Raw genomic sequence first — 21,649 nt, forward strand, 5'->3', positions numbered from 1 at the left:
TTCAAGTTCAAGGTGTTTTATTTGTCATATCGCCAGTAAAAGCCAGGTTTCACGGAGAATGAAATTCTTATTTTGCCGTTCACGCTGAAGCCGACCTATATAAATAAGTATATGCAAGTGAGATGTGCAAAGTAAACATGCCAGCAGTTGTTCAAAAGTCTGATGGCAACGGGGAAGAAAGAGTTTTTCAGTCCGTTGTTTTTGCTTTTCAAGCTTCTGAACCTCCGGCCTGAGGGCAGAGGCGTGAACAGTCTGTGTTGTGGATGGGTGGGGTCTTTAAGTACGGAGGCAGCTCTACTGTGGACCCAGCTGTGCTGGTAGATGCTCTGCAGAGAGGGCAGTGGTGTTCTGGTGATCTTCTCGGATCTTCTCGGCCGTCTTAACCACGCTCTGCAGGCGACTGCGGTTTGGCCATTTTGATCCGAATCACCACCCCAGCGCCACTGTTCTTTTGAACAGCGCTCTGAAACACTGCATCTGAAAAAATATTTAAATCAGAATCATTAGTATTTGTTCAAATGTACTGATCTCTCATTGATGAATGCAAACTGACAAGCATCCAAGTGATTCATTGCAGTATGTTATATATAAGATATTCGATCTCCCTCATAACCATTAAACTTTCTCTAATTTGGATGCACTGATAACACAGAAATCCCAGTCAGGTTGTAAAAATCCAGTAATGCAGTATGATAAAAAATACCAGTACGGGTCTAAATAAACCAACACATGGAACAAAGATAAAAAAAAAAAGAGCAACATAAACTTTGAGCTGATCTTACTTGAATTGCTCCCAACATAACTATACAACAACTCTTACTCTCACTAATACTGATATAATGACACCTATCAACCATGTCCTACTTATTAGTGCAGGCTGATGCACACCGTTTTGAGGCTTTTCACCCACGTGACAAAATTCAGCTATTAAGGACCTAAACGCAACTAAATGTTCTGATGAAACTGCAGTTAGCAGGAGTGATAAGTGAAGGCACACAGTAAACTGTGAGTTGTCTGGACGGAGAAATAAAGCAGCAGAGATACGTGGACAGACTGACACAGTTGGGGATAGATGAACATATCTGTTCCCTCATGGAAGCTTGTGAAGCGTGATCTGACTACGGTCTTCCAGTGCGAGTATAAACATAGTCTCTAAATACTGATCTAACTCCACCTACCATTTCATTCTTATTAGTGCAGGCTGATACCCGACACATAGAAAAAAATTCAATTATTTACCTTAGCAGAAGACAATCCTTTACTCTGTTGAGCTTCGAGTACACGTGTGAAGAAAACAATGCAATGCAAACAAATGTGCGTTTGAACAGCACGGTGCACTGTTTTTTCCCGGTGAGTGGGTCCTCCTACGTCACTTCCGGTGGGGCTGCCTCCGAAAACGTAATTCCAGACTTTCGCGGTCTGAAACGTCACTTCCTGTATGTCGCGTCTGTGAACGTCCGGTATGCACTATTTAAAAATGGCGGCGACCGGTAAATAAGTATGGCGGCGCCCGCAACACCGCCATTTTTGATTCTCCACCGACATCTCTTGATTAAATAAGTCTCTCTCAAGGCCCTGTCATGCTTCCAATGTCACGCGCGTACTTCGTGACGTCAAAATCGTCACCCTCCCCCCACCGGAAGCCACTGTCCGCTCCGGCCCCGCGGCTGTGGTCCGCGCCGTCCTGCACGCGACTGGGCGCGCCGACTGCGCATGCGCGACGCGCTCTTCCGTTTTCCTGTCTGAACGATCAGAATTTAAAAGCAAACAAAGAGCCACACGGCTCAAAACAGTTCAGTACTGAAAATAATAATTTGAAAAAATCTCATTTTGCAGGTCATCAATGAGTGCCGGATAACGGAATAATGGCTGAAACTGTTAATTATACAAAACATCGATCAAACATGAATGGATTTTTGCAAGTGCATCAGGAATCCCATTTAAAGCTTAAGACAACAGACGTGACATAAAATAAAGACGAGATGTGCACGTGGTTTGTTCTTAGAGGTAAACATTTTATTCAAAAATAAATTACCAGTGATAACTTTAAAAGGCAGACAAACATGGTCTGCGGCCCGCTCGTCAACAATCCTATCACAATCCAAATATTCACACCGCGTGACTCTGTCGACATCCGTTCTCTCGTGAAAAGGACAAACTAACGTAAACCTACAGCAGCAACTTAATGTCGTTTTTAAACAAACCACACACTGGTGAGTCGATCAGGAAGGAAAACAAACTGCCGTTATCGACCGAGTCGCTATAAAATGTATACAAAGTTTATCGAAATAATTAATCCAATGTACATGTCGGGTTTGTCATATGAACGCAGAAGGAGCAAGACACACACACACACACACACACAGAGACACACACACACACACACACACACAGGTGTCAAGGAAGATCCAGCGGATTTGAGATCAGATCTAGTGTCACCTGCTGTTTGAAAACGTCTCATCAATGAGGAGTCGGGTCATCGACCTCTTGGCAGGAAGGTGAGTCACTATCTTCAAACTAAAATGAAAAATCGAGAAAAAAAAAGATGAAAACCTGAAAGATTTTCACCACATCTGAGCTGGAGCTTCCAAAATACAAAAAAAAAAAAAAAGAGTGAAAAGTTCCTCCTGCAGGTCCTGAAGCAGCGTGGACAAACAGTCTGAGCGAGTGCAGTACTTCCAATACTTCAAAATTAACAGCTTGACCCGTCACTGGGCTCTAAAGGCTCCTGGCTGAGCTTCATGATACGACGCAGTCGCTCTTCAAACACCATGCAGACACACACACGAAAAAAAAAAACACCAACAAAAACACACGGGGATTGTGAAAGAATGCCAAAAACAATCACCTGTGACTATCAAGCCTTCCTACAGATCTTACGTCGTCTGACAGAGTTACAGCTAAAGTTCTCCTCTAAAAAGCGACCTGAGCCCAGAGTTGGATTATACAAATGTTACCTGGTTAACAACTTGTCAGAGGGCGGGACCGTCGGAACGAACCGCTTTGATTCAGTTTCCCTACAACAAAACACTTCCAGCGGTTTTTTTTTTTTTGTTGTTGTTTTTTTTATTGCTGTTACAGCTTTTCTCTTCCGTTTACTTTCTCTCCAGCGGAGTAAATCACTCATTTCCGCAGGCGATTTGTTTGTTTTTTTTCACTTGTGAGAAACACTTCGATGCTGAAGAGAAAGTAGACGTCGGTGAGATGCGTTTTCCCGATTGCATCCGAAAACGTTTGCAAAGCTGCCCCCAAAAAGCGGTGTCCAAAAAAAAAAAAAAAAAGAAGAAAAGTTTTCCCTGAATTTGGACTCGAGTCCCTGCGTCCGCCGGCGACGTGTCCACCGGGATTGCGTTCTTGGCACGCGGCGGGAGGTCCTCCGGGGCGGTTCCGAGGTTTTTGGCGAGAGGCGATGCCGCCGCCGCCGCAGGCTTCTCGTGCAGTATCTGATAGGAGGCACTGGGGGGGGGGGGGGGGGGGGGGGGAGCCGACGCGTCCTCCGCCGGGCAGTGAAGTGATGGCAGGTCAACTGAGCGGGATGGTGGTGGTGGTGTCATTACACAAGCTTTGGTGTTTGAACTAGTTCCACAGTTCTAGGACTGAAAACAGCAGACGGTGGGGGGGGGGGGGGGGGGGGGGGTGAACGTGACGAGGGGATGGGGGTCAGTGAGTCTTTAACTTGGCGTGCGATGACGAGCCCTGTTCCGTCAAGCTGGCTCTGATGGAGTTCACCACCGTCTGTCTGACGTTGTCCTCCATATACTGTTCACTTAGAGGCTTCAGAACCTGCAGCGACAAGGAGAGAGAGAAGAGGCGGGAAGTTAAACGAGTGAAAAGCGAGGCGAGGGGGGGGAGGACGGGGGGAGATTCTCCCAGTTAAACCAAAAGGACGACGGGCCAACAGAAATCCAAAAAAGCTCTCACACGGAATCACAACCCAACAGAAAAACACAGTTCAGTCGCGCTGCACACTGAGAAGTAAGAGGAAGAGGGGAAACCGTGTGGCGAGGCTCCGCGTCCCCCGAGACGGCCCTGTCCGGCAGGCGTCCGCAACCCACGACGGGGCGAAAAAGCGCGGGAGTCCGGCGCCGTCGCGCGCAAGATAAACACTTAAAGGAGCCGGCGAGCTGCAAAGGGGGAGGTTTTTGACGTGAGGAGGAAACGTTTCGAGAAGTTGCGTGACGGCGCCGGGGGGGGGGGCCGGCTAGTTAGTCTTCTTGTAGTTGTTGTTGAGGGGAAAGAGCGCCCGCAGTCCCGGGGTGGAGGACAGCAGCGAGGCGGGCCACGCCAGGCGCCTCCTGACGGGCTCCAGCAGGGTGGAAAACACCTGAGAGGACAAGCAGGGGAGGTTAAACACGGGGGACGCCGTCCGGCTGGATGGCCGATGCCGGAGAACGTCATGATCGACGGGAGAAATTAAAAGAAAGCAGATTAGGAAGCAATGCAAAATGGTGGTGGAGGGGGGGGAGGGTTAAAGAAAAAAGGGTTGGGGGGGGGACAGGAAGCGGCGCCGCTCACCTTTCTGACCATCCTCTGTGAAGCAGTGAGGACAGGAGGACAGAGAGAGAGAGAGAGAGAGAGAGAGAGAGAGAGAGAGAGAGAGAGAGGGAGAAAGAGAGGGAGGGACAAGTCACAGGAGACGTGAGTCCTGCGGTCGTCACGGAAACCCAAAACGTTACAAAAAATGAGCGAGGGAGGAAAAGGGAACGAAGGGAGGCCGTCGGGGGGGTTTCAGGCAGTGACGGGGGGGCTGATGGGAAAAATGAGTGAGGGAAGAAAAAGTAATAATCTGTCATTTTGCAGGAGAAGGAAGGAAAAAACAAAAGGTATTTTTTTTAAAACAACAAAAAACACTTGTGAACATGAACAACAGAAACAGAGAAACAAATTGCACTCAGTATAATATAATAATGATCATCGCAAATATCACATTTCATACAGAATCATTGTGGAAGAAAAACAAAAAAAAAAAAAAGAGAGGGGTGTTTATGAAAGCTCAATCAACAGAAACACAAATCTTTGGATCCAGGTTGTAAAAATTTACTTTGTTGGTTTTAAAGACAGAAAAAAAAAAACACAGACTGAAGAAATGCGCCCGACGATTTTCTTCAAAACTTAAATCTAAAAATCAGGAAGAATCATAAAACGTGGGACTCGTTCGACTTTCCCAGTCTCATAAACTTAAACTCTGGTTTTAACGGGGAGCTGAAGCCCCCCGGTGGTGGTTTGAAGTACTGCAGGGAGATGGATTCCCCTGAACCTGGATTTATTCTAAACATTCTGGTCTTATTGTGCTTCTATGCCTTTATGTGATTCACTTCCTTCCTGTGCATCAGAGAATTTGTTAAAAAAAAAAAATTTTCAACGAATCACGACATGATCAAGAGAGCAGAGACATGATGAGCAGCAAGAGGAGAGACGACAAACAACCACAAAAGTAGAGCAAATGTTTTAAATGGCTCAACATTTGTATTACCCAACAGCTTCTTATAGAATTTATTCTACCTCTTAAGAGTTTGTGGACTAGAAGTTGTACCTGAGTACAAGTTGATTCTGGGATGAATTATGAAAAGGGATAAAACATAAGCCACAGTGGATAAGAGTCCTTTTACTTAGATTTTTACAGACCCAGACATAAGTGTTGACTGTAGTTTCAGCTCAGGATTAGACTTTGTTTTCTTCACTCTTCTAGTCTTTCTCCAGTCCCTCATAAGCTTCTACAAACACTGAACTCTTTCTTTAGTCAGAATCCTGCAGCGTAGCAGTGCTACAGTGCCATCTGGTGGTGCCAGAAGGGAAGTGCTGGTACGGTTTGATATTGTCACTGGAGTTTGGCGTCACATTATTGTACCTTTGAACAGTTTGCCTGATTGAATGCATGAAGAACTTTGGACGGGGAAAAACTAACAATCCCTCGTCTGAAACACTTCTGATGTTTTTTGTACATGTCGGAAGCTTTGATAGGCATTTATTCCTGCCACAACAACAACTTTCTAATTTAAAAAAGTTGAACCAAGGCCAAATAAAACGTTTGTTGTTTGTTTTGTTTTTTTGTGTCTGAGACAATCTGCTCTCAGTAAACACACACACTTGTACACACACACACACACTGGTTACCCACCTGTTCCCACAGTGTTTCCGCCACCAGGTCTATCAGCGTCCCCACCTCCCGAAACTCCCCAGAGTACTTCACGTACGCCCAGGCGCAGAGCGACAGCAGCGCCACGCCCATCGCCAGGTTGGCGAGGACCGCCAGGGTGCTCAGGCCCACGAAGCCCGTCACGCCGGAGACCACGTAGGTGACGAACATGACGGCGAAGAGCGTGGCGGGCGTGCGCGCGGCGTAGAAGATGTTCTTGCCGTCGTTGTGCTTGGAGAAGCTGGCGAAGGACTCGTCCAGCTCCGCCTCCAGCTGGCTCTGGTACCGCTGGCAGAACTCCTCGCCGCCCATCTTCTTCACCGAGCGGAAGAGGCGCACAGAGTGCTGGCGGAACTCCTCGTGGCAGCGCTCCAGGTCGCCGGGGGCAATGTACGGCTTGTCTCCGCCGCAGACCTTGCGGGAGAAGGTCGTGACGCGGCGATTTATTAGGAACTCACTTGTATCTGTGATACATGCAGACTGAATTTAAAAAAAAATAAAAAATTTTAATCTCACCTGCTCCATGTTCTTGCTGTACAAGTCTTTGGCTCCTGCTACGGCCGTCAGGTTGTTGGCTTCCGCCGTTGCCTGGCGGGAAAGTAAAACAACTTGACGATCGAAGTAGTGAAAATAAGGCTGCGTCTCATTTCTCCCCCTCAGCCCTTCATCTTACCCCTACCCCTTTGAAATGTGCATTCGCGAGGGTCTGAGGGGTGTCCCCTTTCACTACTGTGCAGAGGCGGAGGGCTATTCACCCCTCTAAACGGAGCGTCTACAGATGCACACTTTAAACAGAGGGGTAGGAGGTCATGGCGCCGAAGGACTCGCATTTCACATATATACGCTTCTAAAGTTGTATAAACCTGTTGTGTTTTATATGAGTAAGAACGGCAGTAGTGCTTGGTGTGTATTTGTTTGGTAGAGGCCGTGTTTATAACATGTTATCATTACACTGTATAGTTCCAAAGTCTTCTAATATGGGTGTTTTGAAAACAGGGACCTCCGAGCAAACAAGGAAGCTCCTCCGCTTTCACATGGTGAATGAGGAAATATTTCTGAAGTTTAAATACAGCGCAAAAACTGAAGTTATCCATGTCTCCGTCTATTTCTTCGCCTTGATGGGGGAAAGGTGGAAAACGAAACAAAGCAGCCAAGCGACTGCAACACGATGATTTTGGGACGGCGTGACGACGCTCCTGCTGGAAAATCAACAAACATCCGTGGTTCAGCTCTGCTGATAGAACGGCGACGTATTATGACGTCAAAACTGTGAGACGGAGCGAGAGGGGGGTCCCAATTCTAAGGGCTGAAACTTTTATCCCTTTGCTCTCGTTTTGGAGGGGAAGGGTTAAGGGGTAGGCGGAGGGGTACAAAAGAGAATTGGGACTGGGCCTAAACCGAAGTGAGACTTTGAAAAGACCCGCCACTAACCTGCAGCATGGACTTTGGGTGAGGCAGTTCCTCGCCTTGGTAGATCTTGATGTAAGCCTGCGGGGATGAAAATTAAAGGAGATTACAACACAAGTGTGACCCTCATAACCGGTAATGCGCTCTAAAACTGGGAATTACCAACACGCCGAGCAGTGGAAACAACAGGGCACGCGTGTCGTTTTTTTGACGGTGAATATTAAGCAGATTTAGTTGGAAAAGTTCACGTCGTGTTTAATTCGGCACATTTGCTTTTACCGGAATCGACGGGACACTGAAGGATTCAAGTCGATCTTTATCGGTTTGTAGCCGATGTTAAAACTAGCGGACTGTAGTCACCTTGAAGTACTCCAGGAGGTCTCTGCAGGTGACTTTGCTGCCCCCAATCTCCTTCACCACCAGTCTCTCTGGAGCCAGGAGGAGCGGCACCAGCGCGGCAAGCTCTTTTTTAAAATCACCGTCAATGTCTGAAACCAAACACACACACCGATTCGTCACTTCGGTTTGTTTTGGTTTTTTTCAGCCGATCGTTCCACGTCGTGTGGTTTTTCGAATCCCACCTTTCAGCTGGCCGTCAAAGTACGGGTTGGTGGCCACCTTGAGGCCGGGATGCGGCAGCAGGAAGCAGCCGATGTTGGAGAAGCAGGAGTGGATGTGCTTCCTCACGTTCTGCAGCTCCTCGTGCTGGTTCTGTTTGACCTGCGTCACAAAGCGGCGACAAGGCGTTTGGGAGGGTCGCGGTGAATCTGCCCGGCTGAGGCACAGATTATTCTTAATGCAGGTAAACGTCGGAGGCAGAAAGGTCCCACGTTTCTTTTTTTTTTTTTTCTTTTTTTAATTGACATTTCTAATTTGAAAAGTCACCTGCAGTCTCCTCTCCAGGAAGCCGTTTCCTCCCTCCAGGCCGTAGTAATGTTCGTACGGGTAACTCCAGTCTCGAATGAGGAACATCAGCGACTGAAATGGGAAAAAACAAGCAGCTCAGAAACACAACCTGAGTCGACGTGAGGCGACAGACCGATCATCTGTGTAAATGATTTCATGGTTTAAGGCAGGGGTGTCAAACTCTTTCCAGTTGAGGGGCCACATCCAACCTAACCTGACCTCTGGAGGCCCAACAAGTCAAACAGAACACATTAAACTGCAGATATGGACAAATGCAAAAGTCTTTCCTTCTTTTGATCCTTTTGTAACTGCAAGGATTTGCCAGTCTATTCTGAAATATACATATTAAAGGAAATCAGATATTATTATATTTGCAAAAAAAAACAACCAAGTCACCTGTATCTGGATATCGTACTTTTATTCAGGATTAAAACAATTTGTCATGATCTGGAAATGTTTTTTGAGTTTACGTGTCTAAAGTATCACTTCACAAGTTAGACTCATTGTTTTATTGTGAAAGGTGTTGCGTTATGTGACCTCCACAGATGCATTAATGTCGGGGGTCAAATTCTGACCAAGGGCTTTTTTGCCGATCTCGTGTTTTTAGATCAGCCTCTGTCAGTTTTCATATTTATACTTTAAAAAGATCCTCTGGCGGGCCGGTTCTGGTCCCCGGGGGCCGCGTGTTTGACACCTCTGGTTTAAGGGAACAAGTCGGAAAGATTGGTATTTTAAGGAACAAAGTTCTAGCTTTTCCATCTTAAAATGAACGACTCGCCACAAACATTTACAATAAATTAAGACTCATCCAGTACCTGGAAAGGCTTCTGGTAGATTTCTTCCATCGCCAGACGACCGTATTCCGTGAAAAGCTGTACATATGAGAGAAAAAAATCTGTTTATAATCGTAAAAAAAATTGAAATACCCACAGAAATCCCCGAGCAAAAGTAAGATTGACCTGCAGATGCTGCAGGTCGTCCTCTTGTATGTTCTGAGACAGATTGTACACCTGAAGAACAAAAACAAAAGAGCAAGGTTGAAGGTGTTTTGTTTTTTTTCCAGCAAACGCGAACTCGGCGTGGACAAACCGGAAGACGCGCCGGAAGCCGTCACCTGCACAGAGCTGGTCATGGTGCTGAGGGCGAACACGGTGGCGCAGTCCTTGATGGTGGACTGGCTGTCGAACGCCCCCTGGGTGTCGACGAGGAGCACCGCCACCTGGGGACAGCCACACGGCAGGTTCTCGCTTCAGACGTCTCAACATGACGATTCTCATGAGGGGGGGTGGGGGTGGGTCGTCTAACCTTGCTGCCGTCGGGTTTGTCCACCACGAACACTTCGCTCCAGATCTGGATCCCCGTGGTCTCCCTCTCGCAGCCCCCCCGCCAGGCGAAGCCCGTCAGGGGCTCGTCGTCGCCGCCGATCCACGACTTGCCTTTCTGAAAACGGGAAATGAAGGAGACGTGCAGAGAGAATTCAAAAATAGGCGGGCGATTGTTCTGGAAATAAAAGTTGACCAGCATTTGACAACTATCGACATTAATGTAGAGGGAGAGCAGTGATTCCTCAGCCTTGAGGGAGAAACACTTTAAAACATTCAATACAGGTTAATGATTAATTTGTTACTTTAATCCAAGGCTGGGCACAAAAAAAAAAAAAACAATTATCGAATTTCTAGCAAAGTTGATTTTTATTTAGCAAATAAAAAAAAAAAAATTCTCCCCACAGTTTTTCCGCATTTTTTGCGTTCTCTTCTACTATTCCTTGTATCCTTGTGTGTTTCCGTGTTGCACTTTTGCTTCAACCTGGGTTAAAGTTTGAATTGGTTGAATAACGGAGCCTCATTTTATTTTGGGACAGTTTATATGCATTTTAACTCTGAGGACAATCACAGTAAGAACTTTAAACACTATATCTGCAGTCATTTTTAAGTGCATTGAGAAATTTCTTTTGAAAATAATCAAATTGAAACAAAAAATTTTTGTTTAAAAAAAAAACAGATGTGTTTTGTTTTGTTTTTTTAGGCCAAAACGCCCAGCCCTACTTTTTAATCTGATACCATTATGTTGTTTTCACACATGTCCCTTCGTGTCAAAAGTCGAAAAACCAGAGGATTTTTACCGATTCTGCAATTAGCTTAGCGATGCTTCTTCTCCACAACAAAAAAAAAAAAAACAACAAAGCTGTGAACAGGCTTTCATTTCCAAAAACCTTTATTATACCTTTGTGGTCAATAACGTAATGCGTTGCAGTATTTCATTGAACTCCCCTGCTGTGAACACATGATCTAGACTTGCATGTCTATACTTGGTGTTCCTGTCCAGGCTGCAGTGACTCTACTATTTAAAATACAAGTGCTGAAATCAGTGATCCCACAGCCTGGACTCTTTGGAGGGGCTATTTACAGTTTACAGTTTCAGAGGAAACACAGCGACTTGTCAGGAGGACGTCGATCAGACGGGCTTTCAGAAGCGGGTCAGTCACCCTCGGGTAACCCCGGTGACCGCTGCGGCGCACAGGCAGGAAATGTGACCTCAAAAAAACAAATGCCTGATTTGCGAGTCGGAAAAGGAAGGAGCACTGATTACAGGTCAACAACAACAACAAGCCAGCGAGGGTCTGCTTTGTGTCTCTCCAATACAGGGACGATGGAATAAAAAAAAAAAAAAAAGGGTAATGAGGATTTTGATATTGTGAAAAAACAGCAGAAAGAAAGGTGCACATGCATTAACTGTATGCATGAATCACTGACACACGCGTATGAACACATGTAGAAACTTGCATGCACTTGTTCACACCAGTGAGGTTCTTGTCTGCACGCACGTTTGTGTTGCAAAAAAAACTAAACGTATTTGCAAGTGGATGTAAGGTGATCCGAGGCCGTCTGCGTGTCCAGCTGCTGCCGGGAGGGTCTGAAGGACCTGTTGACACTTGCGTCACACACAGTTACTAGATGGGAGCTCGACCAGGGTGTGTAAGTTGTGCGTCAAATTGTGGGAAAGTCATAATGACACGTGGAAGACGAAGAAAAAAAAAAACAACGGGGGTGGTTGAGGTGACGAGGCCAGCTGATCCACTCTGCCCTGCTTGTTATTTAAGTTTCTCACACTGGGAGACGAGTTCAACCGGGTTTTGCTTTTGTTTGTCTCCGACACACGTCGAGTACAAGCTGGAGACGCTTTGTCCAATAAGACCACCTTATTTTTACACTCTGACTGCAGCCATTACACAATATTGGCGGATGGAGGAGCTCTTTCAAGTTAAAAGACTGCATTTCCTTCAGAAAGCAATCAGATCATGTGGTTGAAGCCACTTTTCTTTTCTTTTTTTAAAGACAATGAATGAATATTAGAAATTTAACAATCAAGCTTTCAGTAGACTTTTTCCTCAAGGTCACGTTTGTCACCTGGATGCTCTCAAATGAACTAATAATTCCAGACGTTTCTTTTACACACGTCACTGATCGTCCTTCCTGCAGCGCTGCCTCATTGTGTGTATTGTGAGTTCCAGTGACTGACACTTTAATGTGCACCTAAATGACTCGGGTGCGAAAGGGAGCAGCTGCTGCAATAAAAAGTGCCGCAGCGAACGTTGCACATTCAAAAAAAATGTGCTCCTGCAGGATCTGGCGAGAAACGTAAACAATCGCCACCACCGCTCGTCTCACCTGATTGTGCATGTAGCGCAGCATGAAGTCCAGCAGGAAGGACTTGCCCTTGCGAAAGGCTCCGGCCACCGACACCACCACCACGTCCAGGTCCTTCACGTGGTCCTGCAGCAGGATCCTCTCCAGCGCCGCGGCGTCCAGCTCGAAGCTGTGCTCGTCCTCGTTGGCCAGGACGATCTGGACGGGCCGGGCCGCCTCGTCTTCTGCTGCTGCGGCCTGAGGACACGGGGTTACAATCAGTCTTTCCTTGGCTTTGAGGATCTTAGGCTTTGGCTTTCATATTAGACATGATGACAAGAGCACGTGCAGTTATTAACCATGACAATGTCAGCACTTTGCAAAATACACAAGAAATGAGTAATGGCTAAAATGTGTTTAACCTACTTTGTAAAATTTTAAATTCCAGCTACAACATAATATATAATTAGCAAAGACAGCCAAGCGAGGTGCATTAAATGCATTGGGCGTATATTCAAAATAAGACGTAATCCAAGTAGTTCTATAGCAGGGGTCGGCGACCCGCGGCTCTTTGGTCCCTCCACTGCGGCTCCTTGAGCCTCCGTCCCACTGCAGTTCATCCCGGAGGGACGTAAGGAGGCAAAGCCACCCAGAGCGCAGTCCCGCTACAAAGAGTGGAGTGAAATGTAGGGTCGTGAACGACGCAGCGATGTGACATCATTACGCAACAATAATGGCACGAATAACGTAGAATTGCGGCTGCAGGTCATGACAGCGGCTCAACGGGTACCTGAAGCTGGGAGCTTCCTGTACCTTTCACAGTAAAACTGCTGAGCTGCGGAGCGCCGACAATTCCGGGAGGGTTTATTGCAGACTTGTTGAGAGTGACGGAACATTCTAGTGAATTACACAACAACTACAGGGCATAAAAGCCTCACCGCTCACACTCATGGTTCTAACAATCCCAGATCTCCCACATTTATCTTCCATTTTAATAATGTGTAGCAATAAAGGAGCTGAGAGCTGCAATGCATTATGGGAGTTTATATTTGTCGTGTTTTAAATGTAATTACTGGGGGTTATATTAGGTTTGTAGTGTTGCTAATAATTGTGTTTTTGTTGCTTAGTTCATGTAGTTGAGTTTATTAGTTGTAAGTTGTCAACCAGCAGTGAAGAAGGTTTTGTGTGTCGTGTCCTCCTGGCATGGTCTTCCTGTGGGACTGTCAAAATAAAATGTGTCCGGCTCTTTGGGTGTTGTGTTCAGTGGGAAACGGGACCAACTGGCTCTTTGAGCATTAAAGGTTGCCGACCCCTGTTCTATATGCACACTGCACGGCAAACATAATACGTTTTTTTTGGGACCAAACAATAGCGATGGGTAACAAATTCACTACTTTTATAGGTGGCGACCGAATTCCGTCGGTACTACCGAGTACCAATTCACAATATCAAAATCAAACGTTGCCATCTTTCCGTAGGAGGAGGCGACTTTGCGGGCCGGATTGGAACACGAGCGTAACGACGTCGGTTCGCCTCGGGCGGCAAAGCGCTCAAAAGCGCGGCTCCACTTTTCAAAATACGATGCAGATTACACCCGCTGCAATAAAAATACCTCTAATCTGAGGAATACTATGTATAATTATTGTGTGTGTGGTCAAATAACGGGCTTGACTTGAAGGTTGTAGGTAGCCTCGTAACTCCCGTCAAAGTTGACAGATCTACCGTCACAGATCTACAAATCTACCATCAGAATGTTTCCAGAGGAAAACGAGGACGTAGACCTGGGATTTATTTTGAGAAAAAAAACACTGCGTAGTTGGAGTTAAGGGTTTTCACGCTGATGACATTCGTGAACTGTGACGTCACCATACAAGCAGTTTGACGTAGTTAAAGTTTACATTTTAAGAAATAAATGTCAAGTTACAAAAATAATTAAGATTTTCACAATTTTTACAGCACAAAAAACCCACAAAACTACAAAACATTAGTACCGTATCGACTCCAAGTATTGGTTCAAATGTGGAAGGTACCTAACAATGTGTGTTAATGTGAAGAAGCGACATCCATTTTCAGAATTCTCAGAAAACCTGAGCAATATTTTAATTGTCCATCTTCACTTTAACTCCAGTCGTCACTGTTAGTTTCACACCAAAGGAGTAAACGTCACTAAATATGATCGCCCGCACGCCACAGGTTTATACTGCACCTCTCCTTCCAGAAACTCTTCGTCTGACCCGACGTTGGGCTCTTTGCCTGAGCTTGAGGCCATGGCGGCGGCGGGAAGAAACACATCCTCCGGCTCTTCAGGCTCGTCTACTGGGGGTCTTTTCTTGCGCCGAACAATGGGGACATCCTGGACTCCCCTCAAGCCTTTAGATGGCGAGACAAAGTAGGGAAAGAGTCATTCACACTGGTTATACATCTCGATGCAGCATGTGGAAGCAGTTTCTCCTGTAATAAGACCAGAACCCGCGGAAACTTTCTGAAAACTGAGTGTTACTGTTGCTCTGTGAATCCAAAGACTGAAAAAGTGAAATTGGCCTACATGGATCAAACAGAACCCTTCTCTTGCCGGGCTGCTATCCATTCCCTCCATCTAGGTCAAACTCGAAAATAGCTTTGCAGTGAAAATCACAAAGGGACAGGAGAAAGGACACGAGTAAAAGTAAGTTAGCAGGACGGCGCTTCTACACGTTTCAGCGAGACTCTTCAAATCTAAAACCACATGTCGTCCTCAAACAGCAGGACTGGCGGCTCTTTCTCACGACAACATGATGCAGACGAGAAAGAAACCACAAAATATGCACGCCGGGGGGAAATGTGGAATTACACAAAAAAAAATTATCCTTCAACAACACAAACCTGGAGATTTGAGTTCCTTCACGGATTAACATTTTAATCTTTGTTTATAAGCTATGTCACTGACCAATATCTTCTTACTCAGCTTTACAAGACACTCCCTGCATGATGGGGACAATTGCTTGGTCAAATGATTTGCACACAGTTGATTCAACAGGTTGGGCTACAAGCATCAAACCTTACTCATACAAATATTTGAATGATTCACAGCCGGGCTGGACGGAATTTTCCCAGCGTTAGAATCTGACGCCGTTCAAATGAGACGTTGGTTACTGGTCCTGACAAGACACTTCACCTGCAACTGCGTTTCTGACGTCTAAAAAAACAACAACAAAACACACACAGAGAGAGAAAAAAACTTTTACAATCTCCTCTTTTTAATTTAAACACAAGTAGCCAGTTCAACATTAAGAAATTAAAACTTCAAGGTCACAAGAAAAAAACAAAAAGGGCAAAATGCTCAAATCCTCAACTGGAACGTCACAAAACCAATTTATTTTTCAGCTATAGTTTGACACAGACTTGCCTTTTGTTTATGTTATGCAACAACCAGTTCAAGGTTAAAAACCTCAAATGTCAAAAAGGATTGTTGGAAGAAAAGAAAAAGAAGAAGGGAGAAACAGCTATGGTTCACTTTTAGTCATAACAGGTGCAGGTTATAAACTGCAGCTTTGGAAGATTAAAAAATACAAATATGTATATATATATATATTCAATTTGAAAAACTGGAATTGGTCATTTTTACCACTAATTTGTTGATTTTACATTTTAAAAAATTGCATTGGCGCACACAAGTTAGTGGTTTCAGGCAGTAAAATTAGACCCACATGTCTCATCGAGGCTTCAGACGCACTAATCCTCCATCCCCTGTGCATATATTGACTCTCTTCATCTGCACTGTTGGCAGCAAGGTGGCCCAAATGTCAGCCACAGACACTGACGATACTTTCCCTGCTCTGGAATGACTTGCCTCGTTACGAGCATTAAAAAACGAATGTCCCGTTTTCCAAGGGGGAAGCGGAGCTATCTGGGTCCTTGAAAGAAAGTGATGTGGAGTTGCTGCAGAAGGAGGCAGTTACAGTAATCTGCTCCGCACACAAATTAGGCCAGGGCTGTTTCTCCCCCCCCCCCCCCAGCCTGCGGCCTTTGCTGCTTCCCATCCGGTCCAAAGCAGCACTCAGCAGGATGAAGTGGCACAGCGCTGAGGCCCAGACGGGACCCACACAAAGACGGCACTCTGCTGCGAGTCGGGGGCTGTGAGGAGGAGACTGTATTTCAGCAGGTTGTGAGCGTGGAAAACGAAAATGATATGTGCCCTTCACAGGTTCTGATAAAGTGAGAAACACCCCCCCCCACCCCCCTCCCCACCGCCGCCGCCGCCGCTCCTCGGCTCGCAGACCTAAAATTAGCCACCCCTTTCCTCATCAAGGTGGCATTGAGCGGATGTTTACCGGCCGACACGGCGTTTAATAAGGGATGAGGTGGGATTGCTGCATCACGAGCATCGCGGATGAACACACAAGTGTCTCGCATCCTCTCCGGTTCCGACGGGGGCACTATCTTTAAACTGCGCGTCGCGAGAATAGCACGTCTGACGAAAGCCAGCCTAGATCTCGCCTCGGCTCCTCCCCCTTTCCCTCGACTCCTGCGCTATATCCGAGGCCCGACTTTGACGGCGCCGCGGTCACGCTTCAGCGGCTGGCTAAATATGGCAATTTTCTCTTACGTTCAATCTCACCGACACGTCCCGGCGAAGGAGGACACCGAGCCGATGGGTTTGGGGGGTTCATCTGAATTAGCCGCTGGCGACACAGTGTTTGAGGAAGCGGGCGAAGATGTCAAGCGAGTCTGCATCCTCCCTGCTGTAGGCCCCTGTACTACCCAGGCTTTACTTTAGGAAGAGCAATATTTGTTCTGTATGTGTAGAGAACACAAGTCTGCAGAGGCTGAGGGAGAGAGGGGGAGAGAGAGAGAGAGAGACGCCACTCTCCCAGGCCACTGTAGCCCATTGAGATGCAGGTACACTGACTTCCCCGCGCGGCGCGGCAGCAACCAAAGGCGTCCCGACTCGGCCTCCCTGGACTCGAGTCAAGAAGGACAAGCGTTCAGCCGCCAGCGGGCCGACCGACGGGGGAGGCCACGGGGACAAAGTGCAGATTAACAGCAGACTCGGTCGCCGCCAGAAAATCAGCTGATAGGCGAGGAAAGTAGACGCAAAAGGGTGATTATGACAAGGTAACAGACGCCAACAGGCGAGAGTCTCGGGCTCGTTTACCAGCCTGAGAAACGAGGAGTGACATGGAGCACTCAGCCCAAACCAGGAGACCAGGGCATGATTAGCTTTTCAACAAAGTGCAACTGAGTCACACTAAAGCTCGTTTGTGTTTTCAACAGACAAACGTCTCAGTTTTGTGTAAATAAAAAAAGAACACTCAAAAGCAATCATCCATTTTGTGTTTTTTCTGCTATAATATTCTATTTTTACACACTAAAGAAAAACTTTATTAGATACAATCCAACGTACAGATTAATGCACCTTCTTTCTATGGATAGCAGCTTGTGGTGGTGTTAAATCGAGTGTTTGTAATAATCTGCCCTCCTCTTGCGTGTCAAGATATCGACTCATCAAGGTCTTATTTTCCAAGAAAAACTAAATATAACCAGATCTGTACCCATCAACATGCGACAAACAGACGAAAAATGTATTTTCTGTTCCATAGGCGTCAAAACGACATGTGGTTACTTTGCAAAAAGGTATATAAACATTCATACAGTTGCATAAACTTGACTTTGGTTATATTTGATTAAAAATAAATAATGGAGTGGCTGTTGAATGTAAAGCTCCAATATTTTTTAAGAATATAAACATTGTTATGTGTGAATGAGTTTACTCTTGTGCTTGATATAAAACTGAACGTCTTTTTGCTGAGGACCTTTGGTTATTATGATTTATTTTAAAAGCCATTTAAATAAACATGTTAAAAATTTAAAAGAAAACACATTACACTATTGCCTTTTTAAATTGAGCGAGGCCACCAGTGATTCAAATTATTGTACCTTTAAACAGCTAGTGAATAGAGAGACTTTTTTTTATTAACATACGTGTAAACAAATACAAGCAGATGCTTCATTAGTCCCTTTTAGAAAATGAATGACTTTTGGGGCTGATTTACTTGAAATGACCATCTGGGTTTAGAAAAAACAAAAAAAGGTACACCAGGTATAATTTCAAACAACACATCAACCTATCTTTCCAAGCATTTTAGAATGCGGTGTGCTTTTTTTTTTTTTTTAAGCTCCTAGATTTTCAGTCATTAATAAATATGAGCACGTCTTAACATTTCTAAACATTAAACCTGGACTTATTTGCAAACACGAACACATTTCTGTTTGTGTGCATTTAAAAACAATCATACTGGAGAAAAATTAAACCTGACCTGCGGCATTTCGGTCAAATTCCTCCTTTCGAATGAGTAAATTATTAACAAAAAAAATTGCTTTGTCTCAATAGGGTCAACACAGCATTCTCCAAATGTGATTCAATGACTTTTACGTGAGCTTTGAAGGAAAGCTGCAAAATAAAGAATGAGTGAATTTAAAATAATAATAATAATTTATTCACAGTTTTATAACATGTTGTAAACAAGTTGTGTTTTAGCCAACCACAACGTCAATCGATTAAAGGAGGCCTCTGGTCTGGAAAACAAACGTGGGTGGTTAAATGATTAGCTCGCTGTAACTGTAGGGTCACTTTCACAGAGCAGATCCACTAAATCTAAATGCTGCGTTTACATACTGTTCAATGAAGCGAATTGACCAAATGCGGTTTAAAAAATAACAAACTGAAAAGTAAATGATGCTGAGATTTAAAAAAACAAACAAAAAAACAATATTGTCCAGCATCCAGCTGAGTGAGATGGAAGAACAACCCAGTGTAGATGCATATTAATTCAGAGTTAACTGTGTTTAACTCGCGTTAACTGACGAGATGTTGCGATTAGCGTTCAAACCTGCAGGCGAACCGGAGCGACTAATTATAGCCCGTTTTAAAAATACCCGATTCATTAGTGCGCAGAGATTAGCGTGTTTATCGTCGCCATAATAAAGCGGTTTCAAAGTTCGTGAGACGGTTGGAGTCGGAGGTGTATGTTGGACCCCGGGACAGGTGGAGGTGGAGGAGGGGAGCGGAGAGCAGCCGGCTCGGCTCGGCTCGGCTCGGCTCGGTTCGGCTCGGTTCGGTTCGCCGCTCCGCGCGACCAGGTGAAAGTGACGGCCGCCGGGGACAAACAGGAGCCGACAGGTGTCGCGGATCGATACAATAGCAGCCCCTTGTTGTTGTGGCCAAGTGACCGAGCTGGGAGGTGGGGGACACACGGGTGGATGGATATCTATCGCAGTGCGTCGCCTCACAGCTTCTTTTTTTTTGAACTGTGTTTATCAGCCAACGGGAGACACAGCCTAGCTGGGACACCACATTTGGCAGAACACCACTTCGACTGACAACACAGGCTAACGGACCAGCGGCACACAAAAGACCAAACACAGACAAAACGCTCCGAGCTTGCAAACCGCCACGAGAAAAAAGAATAAAACCCGTCCTCACCCGTTTACCATCACACGGCTCATAAAACCCACTAAAAAAACAAGTTTACCTTCGTCTCCGGCTCGGCTTTTGCAGTTCGGCTCGAAGTGATTTCTGCTCCTCAGCCCGCTCACCTCCGCCATCTTGGACTACTGAAATCTGACGTGGCTGACGTCAAAGGAGCGTTTTTTTCCCCTCGTGGCCGAGTGCCGGGGTTCATCCCGCTGCTTGCGGCGGCTGGCTGTGCGGGCACAAACGTCTCCTAATCCTCCGGCGGTTTATTTTCTCAGTTAAAAGCACAATTAGAGAACATCCCATCTGCACATGTTTTGTCTTTTGTGTTTACCAGTCGTAGGTGAAAGTAGGGGCGTGGCTTAACGAGGAATTATGAACACCTTTAAGGATGAGTTGACAAGTGAGGGGGGCGGGGTTTATTGAACCCTCCATCCGTCCTCACGGTGAATAACTCTAACGGACCTTATCAAAGTCATGAAAATAAATGTGATTAAAAATTTAAGCTTCGGCAGAAATAAACAGATATTAAATATATATAATGTTATATTAAATATTACTCACCTGACAGAACAAATTGTGTGTTGATGAGGTCAATGCAACTTATTTCAAAGAATACAGGTGTATTTGATGAGAGTATGATGATTTTAACGCTCAGGAATGCTTCAGAGAATCAAGGTCTTATAGAAAGAGTGTGACTTTCTTTAATAAAGTACAAGTGTGGATTAGAGAATCCTGTCTTGTCCTGTCTGCACAAACTGGTTCCTTTTGTTTGGCTACTCTTTCTCTGTTTTGTTTGTTGCGCTCAGTGAAACAATAAAACACCTCAGAACAGGTTAAATATTGTGTCGACATGAATGAACACTGTTTTTGTCTAATGAGCGGTGGAAAAGTTTTGCACAGATATGTTGTAAACCACAACAGCTCTGAGCCTCATATTATTCAAACAGGTGCGTATTTCATTTTTCTTTTAAATATAGATTAAGGGTCGTCCAAATTCAAAACAACAGGCTTTCGCAGATGCTTATCGTGTTTAGAGGACAAAGTCGTCCAATCAATAATGATCTTCTTCCAAATGTCTCATCAGGCCATCACCATTCACAAAGCCAAATTGTGTTTGTACTGAATTATGCTTTATACTTCAGATTTATTTTCTATTTATCAGCTTCAAAATGTGCCGGCGTTCGCCAAATGGCTGCGTTTCTTGAGCAGATGTTAAATGAGCAATCAAAGTGGCATCAAAACAACAACGCGCTCGATGGATACAGACAGAGAGGCAAGCTGAACGCGGAGTTAAAATTGGAGTGACACGACCTGAACAATGCAAATGAGACTGTGAAATCAGAAAAGCCCCCCCCCCTTGGATTTGCTCCAGGAACCAAGTAAACTTTTTAACTTTCTCAAATCTGCTGCGACTGTCGTTTATCTTCCACTCCCTCTCAACACAATCTACCTTTTTTTTTTTTAAGCCCCAATTCATCCATGGACGTCAAAGCACACAACGTTCCCCTCGATGGCCTCGACCAGGGTGAACGTCGCTGAATATAAGGCCTATCTCTGGTGTTTGACCAGACAAATGCCCCTCTCCTCTGCTCACTCATGTTATGGTGTTTTAATTGCCCTCGCTGATGATGAGGGGCCAAACAGAACGTGGTAAAAAAAAAAAAAAAAGCTCTTATCCTGAGCAGATACTCAGGAATGAGTATCTTGGTGTGTTTGTCCAGCTGTTCTCCTCCACACAGCTTCATCTGGGTCAATAGTGATTGATTGACCTTATTACAGCACTTTTATTGTACTTGTATGAAGATTTATTATATCCAAGAGTACCTGCCTGATGGCCGTGGATGTGATGTTTGTATATATTTATTTTTCCATGTAGTTTCTGCTGATGATCCATCTGTTTTTTTTTTTTCTAAAATCAACTTGTGTTGTTAATTCAGTTAAAAAAAAGTCAGTCAAAAAAGAAACTGAATAACAGAAACCCCATTTTGACTTACAAACATCGCTCCTGGCACAGATCAACCACTTTTTTGATCCAGCATGTGGCTTTGGAAGAGATGAAGTAGTAAAAAAAATATCTACCCTGCTTCATTACAGCCAAATTAAAAAAAAAAAAACCCA

At 45.2% G+C, this 21,649-nt stretch overlaps 1 protein-coding gene across 1 annotated transcript; it reads right to left on the reverse strand.

The window, feature by feature from the left end:
* Positions 1-2,000: 2,000 nt before the first annotated feature.
* Positions 2,001-19,685, reverse strand: LOC308138409 (atlastin-2-like). The gene is made up of 14 exons (XM_080507508.1): positions 19,587-19,685; positions 14,282-14,445; positions 12,118-12,333; positions 9,755-9,889; positions 9,564-9,668; positions 9,409-9,459; positions 9,265-9,321; positions 8,429-8,521; positions 8,125-8,263; positions 7,904-8,031; positions 7,568-7,624; positions 6,653-6,724; positions 6,119-6,550; positions 2,001-3,783 (listed from the first exon to the last, which is right to left on the reverse strand). Exons 1-14 carry the CDS (start codon positions 19,657-19,659, stop codon positions 3,661-3,663), a joined length of 1,845 nt encoding a protein of 614 aa, XP_080363634.1. The 5' UTR covers positions 19,660-19,685; the 3' UTR covers positions 2,001-3,660.
* Positions 19,686-21,649: the final 1,964 nt, after the last annotated feature.

The sequence above is a fragment of the Blennius ocellaris genome (genome assembly GCF_963422515.1).
Source record: "Blennius ocellaris genome assembly, chromosome: 13".
Lineage (NCBI taxonomy): Eukaryota > Metazoa > Chordata > Actinopteri > Blenniiformes > Blenniidae > Blennius > Blennius ocellaris.